At 32.7% G+C, this 8,013-nt stretch overlaps 1 protein-coding gene across 2 annotated transcripts in view; it reads right to left on the minus strand.

The window, feature by feature from the left end:
* LOC117174964 (fatty acid synthase-like) overlaps positions 1-8,013 on the minus strand; it is a 108,570-nt gene that overhangs the window by 709 nt on the left and 99,848 nt on the right. For both annotated transcript variants that reach the window (XM_033364435.1, XM_033364434.1), the window contains exon 13: positions 35-772. In XM_033364435.1, coding sequence (XP_033220326.1) covers positions 35-772 — 738 coding nt within the window. The remainder of the gene's footprint in view (positions 1-34; positions 773-8,013) is intronic.

Consider the following 8,013-nt stretch of genomic DNA (forward strand, 5'->3'; position numbering starts at 1 on the left):
TTAATAATAATATTTGATATATTTATTTCCTTACCTCCTGACTGCATTTTAGTCGACTCGTCGCTAAAACGACAGGTGTGTTCAACGTAAGAACTTCATCAAGTTGTTTCACACATTGAGGAATTGGTTCCAATCCTAGCTGTTCAACTGGCAAATTTTGGGAGGGAATCAGTCCGTCTATGGGACTCCATAGGACCAATAGTCCAGGAAGACCATCTTTACAACGTTTTTCACAGAGCCTAGCTACTCTAGCTTCCCTCAATAAACAGTCACTCAAGCTGTCTTTCAGATTTTTCGAAGATGAGCATACAACAAACTTTCTTAACTCAGGACAAGCTTGTCTCGATTCTTCATCTAAAAACTTGGTGAAAATGTTCATCGATTTTGAAGCTTCTTGTAAATTAACTAAGGAATATCTCATTCGCTGAAGGTCAAATATGGCGTCTATGATACCTAGTGAAGCTGTCTCCTTCATAAGAGCTTTCACGTTTTGCCTTTTAGAGAGATCTAGATCTTCTCGAATGATGAAATTGACACCATAACTACGCCACAATTCCAAACGTAGTTTGCAGTAACCTCTTTCGCTTTTTGTTCCAGAAGAAATAACAATATTTCTAGCACCACGAACCACTAAAAAGTCAATCAGTTCAAGACCAAAGTCGGTTAGACCTTCGATTATTAAGTAAGTTTTAGTACTTGAACAGTATACTCGAGGAACAGCTAATGCTTCATTTTTTGTTGAGGTCTGTTCTGGCTGAACTCTAATTAATGTCTGGAAAAATATTATTTTAATAGAATCAGCGATAACAAAACAGCTTTTAGAAATAAAAAAAAATGTTAACTCCAAGGATTCAAAATAACCAAATATGGACAGATACACAAGCAAATACTTCCAATCTAAATAAAACAAAACACAGGTTTACGTAAGGAAATATTTACATAAATTGACTATAAGGCAAATTGGTGGAATCAGGATGTTAATGTTTAAAATGATTAAGCCTTCAGTTTAGATCTGATTTACATGCACGACAGTGAATTGCGATTGGCGTAAAAACCCAAAAATTTTATACGAAAAATGAAAATTTTTTGTTTGTTTCACCAATTTGTTTATAAAAATAATGGGTATAAAACATTGAGAAACATTAATACGAATTTACAACTTCCGAAAGCATATTAAGCAATTAAGCTTTAAAAATCGTCAGCTTTACAGGAAACGGCGAGCCTATGATTTTATTATAATAAATGTGTATGGCAATAATAATTTTACAAAATTTGGTACACCTTCACAATATACTGTCACGCTAGAGATAAACTATAGCAATATTATTGTAAAGAAATTTTACTCATCAGAAGAATCCATTGTTACAATGTTGACTTGATTTTTCTAGACCAATGGAATTGATTATTATGCAAATTATTGTATTTAAGAGGTTTTCTTATTTTGAATTTATTCCTGAAGAGCGAAAAAACTGCGAGATTGCCCATTTTAACCCTCTTCATATTAAATAAATAACTATTATTAAAACTTAATTTAAAAATCGTGCAGGATTCTCATATTTTAAGTTTTTATGGGGCAAAATATTATTTTTCTAAACTTCAATTAACTAAAATAGTGTTTAAAAGCTTTGCAAAACATCTGAACACTTTTTTGTAGCACATAAGCAACTTTATCTCACTCAAAATTCACTTCGAATACACAAATTTGACAATTTTGGTAATAGGGCATACTATTTAGATTATGAACAAATATTATACTTCAATACCTACAGTGGCGTGAAAAAGTTTTGGGACACCTCTTTTTTATGACTGAATAAATTCTTTTAATTTTAATTATACCGGAGCTAAAAAAATGTCTCTTTAAAAGCTTGATTGTTTTCGAAATTCCGTTTAAAATAAGCCCAAGGTAAAGCCAATTTGTCTAGTTTTTGAGAGTTTTTAAGCTATTGTGATACGGTGAAAAAAGCTTCAAAATGGGCCCAAGAACATTAAAAAATGTTGACTATTTCGGAAGTTATTGAAAATTGAAGAAAACATTGAAATTTACACTATTTCTGCAATATCTACTTAAAAACTGGACAAATTGGCTTCACCTTAGGCTTATTTTAAACAGAATTTCGAAAGCAATCAACCTCTTAAGGTGACTTTTTTTAGCTCTGGAATATTAAAATTAAGAGAATTTATTCAGTCATAAAAAAAGAGGTGGCTCAAAACTTTTGCACGCCACTGTATCTTCCTTCTACGTATGATAAACCCGTGAGAGGATTTTGCTCAATGATGTTGATGATTTTGCTCATCGCCTTCGTGCTTAGAGTGGAACTGGCCATTTTAGAGGTATGTAAATAGGAAATAAACGAGGGTTTCACACAAATATGTATAAAAAACAATGTTAGCGATTTTTTAACATTGTAAAAAATAAAACATTTTTTAAACTTACTTTAGCCCTGCTGAAACTCAGGATAATGACCGATCTATTTCATATTGTACACAAGGGATCAGGGCTGTTTTTTTTTCAATTTTTTTCTTTCTATCTGCCTTAATCTACATGAGCACCACAACCTTGTATATCCCTCAAATTTCAAACGAAAACCACGTACAAAATACGCCATGAATATATAGGAGTGATAGTTTTCAGATTGAGTTGAGTCACCTAATGCTGAGTCAAACAACATAGTACTTGTCCTACAACACTCCTCTAAAATATGGATGGGATGATGATCAGTCTCTCTATACACTGAAAATTTTTTGAGCAAGCAGCTGTCTTTTTAGTGGCAACGCAGCGCCACCAAGACCCTTGGTGCAGTGGCCAGATCGCATTTAAGTAAGCTATAGTACCAAACGTGTGAGCAGATCCTTTCCCGTGTGTTGGGAACGCAGCAGTCCCACAAAAGAGAATGAAATGGCCCCACAAGTATAAACTATATGTATAACTCCGCACGAAACTCGGCGTGAGGACTCCGTGCTCCCACCTAGAGGGAGTGTTACTGTACCAATACTGTTGGGACTACAGCTGTTCCAATGTGGGAACACCGCGTTCCCAATATGAGAAAGGATATATACCAAGTTGCAGGCGAGCAGCGCGCGACGCATTTGGTGTTCCAGCTCCACCGCGTGGGCGAGCAGCTCACCCAAAAAATTTTCAGTGTAGCTATCACCATAGGTAAGAAGCTAAACAACGTGATCGTGCATTACGGTTCACAGGCAATACACAAACGGACTAATAAACCGGCATAAAGATCTGTACAAAAAATTTATCCAATAATATTCACTAAGCAAAACTTCCATTTATGGTCACGAGTATCCCGAAATCTATGACTCTACTAGTACTCTTGTTCACACAATTTCTGTCGTTATAAACCACTTTTTGTCACACATATAATCATCTAACTTAGCATATATCATTTTTGTTCATTTTTCATACATATTTCATTCAATATTTTCTATTTCCTTCATCTTTTTATGTCTTTCTGCTAAAATTCAATATACTCAACATATAGTTAATCATACTATATCATAACACTTATTCAGTTTTCCTTAATTAGTATTTAATGAAGATAATAGGGTTGCGCAAAAAGTTTGAAACTTCGAGTCAACTCGGCTTTTTTCGAAATAAGTTCAGTCGAAGTCGAGCTGCCTCGAACATTCGAGTGCACAAAATTTTGTGTATGTCACCTCCTCTCTCTCTCCCTCCCATATATAGGTTCTGTAATTTCTCTTATTTTATTTGAAATTTGTCATGGAAGATAAGGACAATTTGAGTTTGAAAAATTAGATTCAGATTGTACTTTTTGTTTTAAAATCATTTTGTTTAGTTTCGACCTCTTAGATTGTTTAGATAAGTTTTCGGAATTGAGGTCAATGAATAAAAAGAACAAATCTTGATCGTTAAAATTAGAAATGGCAACGTTTCGAACCTGATGTGGTTCCTTTTCAAGCCTAAATTACCTGAAAACGTTTGTTTAAGTATCTTGGTAGTTGAAAGGAGAAAATGAAATAAAATATTGTTCTCCAATTTTGGAGTCAAACTTGTTATCCATCGATTGCCTTGTCCTCCATTCATTTTAATAAAATGAAGTAAGTCTAATTTTTTTATGCTATATTATTGTTGTGAACAACACTAATATCAACTGTAAAAAACGAAAACCCAAAGTTAGGAAGGAAAGCAAGGAAATAGAAATATTTTTTGGGGTTATGTGGTCAAAAAGAAAATAGATTATAATGACAGTTATATGGAACTTATAAAAAAAAGGAATTAATATGAACCTGCAATGATGGATTTACGAGGGTGAACCAAAAAAGGTTTACTTTAAAATTTTGTTTTACATTGTAATAGTTTGTTTATCAAACTCGTAAGGTTAAATCGAGCTTTGATAGACAAAAACCTTCAACTGAGAAGTCTTAATAAACGTTCACAAAGTCATCATTAAAGCTTAGGAAACATGAAGTGGTTATAATGAGAAATAAAATTATTTTTTACATAAAAGACTATAAAAGTCAGGTAGTTTAGAATTATCATACCTAAGATTAACAGATTTCGTTTCTTTGTCGATGTGAAAGGATTCGATAGTACGACGTTCAATCACATTTTTCTCTTGAGCTAAAAATTTTAGGTGTTTGAAATCGAAATCATGACCTGTTTCAATTCTATGTTTTTCCAGTGCAGTGATATTATCACTATTAAAATTACGACGTTGATGTTCTTTGATTCTATGAATTAAAGGTCTACCAGTATGTCCGATATAACATCCGTCACAGAATAAGCAATCCAAACAATAAACAATATTTCTTTTGTGGAAAATGTCTATTTTGTCCTTAGGTGATGGGAATAAATTCAAAAAAGGTTTAATTAGTCGTAAGATAACTTTGATATGTTTTGGTTTAAAATAGAAGCTATTTTATCAGTGATGCCAGAAATATAAGGGATGGCCGTAAAAGATTTAGATAATTGTGTTTCTTTCTTGTTATTAGAGTTATAAATATTATCAATCCTGGTTTTAATTTATTTTGTTGATTAAATCAAGTGGATATGCATTTTCCATCAAAATTTGTCGTAATAACTCAATATTCTCTTTCTAAATTGTCGAGAAGATAATTTAATAGCAGACCAAGTTTTTTGTGATACCAATTTGTTAGAAGAGTGTCATTATAAATTCTGGTGACCGAAATATCTAAAAAATTGAGTGTGGGGTTTGCCTCTTTTTCAAAGGAGAATTTCAGATTAGAATCATAATTATTGAAAATGTCTAAAACTTCGTGTAACTTACATTCAGGGATGACCATAAAAATATCTTCGACGTATCTTTTATAGAAGGGTACTTCGAAACTAAGGGAAGTTAAACAATCTAATTCAAGTGTTTTCATTATTATATCAGCGATTACCGGAGACAACGAAGAGCCCATAGCTAATCCATCTATTTGTTTGTAATTTTTATTGTTGAATTTAAAGAAGGTAGATCTAAGACATAATTCTATTGCATTGAAAAACTAATCTCTGGGAATAATAATGTTGGAAGCTATCAAATCACATTTATTTTTAATGTTTTGTAAAGCTAAAATAATAGGTACACTAAGGAACAGATGCACAACATCTAAGGAAACCAGAATATGATGTTTTGGCATTTAAACATTTTTAACAGAATTTACAAAATACCAACTGTTTTTAACATGATATTGTGTCTTGCCTGTTATTAATCTTAAGTGTTCGGAGAGAAATTTAGCCAATTCAGCCGTGGGACTATGGATGGCTGAAATTATTAGCCTCAAAGGATTTCCTTTTTTGTGTATTTTTGGTAGTCCATATGCTTAAGGGATTTCGATAGAATTCGCTTTTAAATCTGTGACTTTAATAGAAGAAATGTATAACTTTCTATCCCATCTATTCTTAATAATATTATTAGACTTTTCAGTGGTGGATGTGTATTCAAATTTAATTTCCTTAAATTTCGCTTTATCATTTAATAAAACTAGCATTTGTTTATCATAATATGATCTGTTCATTGCAACCGTAACATTGTCTTTGTCTGCTTTAAGAAATATTATATTCGGATTATTTCTAACAAACTGTATTGCCGGTCTAAAATCCAAATTATCAAGAAATTTTTGTTTATTTAAAATAGGTGAGTTAAGAAAATTCAAAATGGTTTGAGATCATTGAACTCTGAGTTCGTTTTGTATATTTAATGGACAATTCCAAATACCAAATTCAATTGTGGCAATAAAATCATGTGAAGGAAATTGTTTCTTACTGAAACAATTGAAACAAAAGCCAAGGCCTAAAGAAACAATTTTGATAACCTCTTCTGGAATATTGGCATCAGTAAGATTTTTAAACCAAGTGTCAGGGATTTGAAATTTTATTCTCTGTTTGGAAATTTTTCTTTCTTTCAGAAAATTGAATTTATCATGTAAATATTTAAGTCTTAGGTTAATATCTGCGATTTCACAATGTACGTCTCTAATTTCAAAGTTAAGAACTTTAATTTTAACAATACTAGATAATCTGTCAATTTGATAACGGTTAAAAGGATCAAATATCTTAATTTGTCAAAAAAATGAAAATTATCTAAGTGAGGTGGTATGATGCCAACTTTCCTGCATCTAATTAAAATATTCCTCTGATTGCATAAGAGGGCTAACCTTAATAATAAAGTAGAGTAATTCTGTAGAAGTCCTAAAAATAAGATTCCGAAGTAGAATCCGATCCATTGGAAGAAACCTTCTGTCTGCGAAGGTTTGTTTTAAAGTAGATGATACCACTTTATGTATTCCTCTGCATAAACTGTAAAACCCAATTGATGCTTTTAATAGTTTTATTGTTTTCTTAGAGTCTAGATGAGCTTGAGCAGCTTCAAACTTTCAACCCACCTGAAACTTTCCAGTTAGTCGAATAAAAGAAAATTTAATTTTCATGTTTGAATAAGTAGCATTACATTAACAAAATTTCCATAAAATTTGATACTTAGCGTTTAAAGGCTACTGATATCGAATTTAAGACTAAAATTTGGATACAAATTCGACGGCATTTAGGATTTCACAACCAATACAATAATTATATACAGAGCGAAATATTTTTTTCAAATTCGTTTAAAGATGACTAAGCACGAAGATATGCGGAGTAAGATGATAGAAAATAGGAAACATGGTGGTGAGAGGACGAGTAGCGAAAAACGAGTACCTTCTGCTGGTTCGATAGATCAAGCAAAGGAGATAGGCATTAAGTACTATTTACAGGTCTAGAAATAATTCATGTAGACTATGATGGCAGCTAACGTTCAACAGTTCTACACTGTTGGGCGATTTATAACTACTACAAAAATAAAAAAATTTTGTATCCATTCATTTTCAGAGTTACGCCACAGGGTGTTTTTCCAGAGAAGACTATTCTAGGTTTGAGATTATTTGACTAGACAGTGGTGGACACTAAAGAGGAACTCAGATGTGATCGGACGAAAGCTATGTACATATTTGATGTTCATGGCTCACGAAGACGATTACGTTACTTTAAATATAGATCAGAAGTTCCCAGTGGGCACAAAATTTGTCGACGTCTTTACGACATCGTTATGACGCCTTTAGGACAACTTTACGACATCCTATGTCCATGTCGTTTCGCTGCCTTTACGATGTCGTAAAGACATCGTCAAATCATGCGACTGATTTACGATATCGTAAATACTGCGAAACGACATGGTCATAGGACGTCGTAAAGTTGTCCTGAAGATATCGTAACGATGTCGTAAAGACGTCGCCAAAATTTGTGCCCACTGGGTTCAAGGACGTGATGCGACAGCTAGTAACTGACTACCAGCCTACTGTTCTGATATACCTGGCAGGTAGTAGAAGCTAGGAAAAAGGATGGCATATCTCGAGCGTTTTCTCACTATTTCCTTCGATCACCATAGTTTTTGTTTTATTTGGGCTTAAAAATTAACGCAAATAAAACAAAAACTATGGTGTTCGAAGGAAATAGTGAGAAAACGCTATGCAATATTGTATTAAATGATGAGAGAATTGAAC

The sequence above is a fragment of the Belonocnema kinseyi genome, chromosome 6 (assembly GCF_010883055.1).
Source record: "Belonocnema kinseyi isolate 2016_QV_RU_SX_M_011 chromosome 6, B_treatae_v1, whole genome shotgun sequence".
Classification (NCBI taxonomy): Eukaryota; Metazoa; Arthropoda; class Insecta; order Hymenoptera; family Cynipidae; genus Belonocnema; species Belonocnema kinseyi.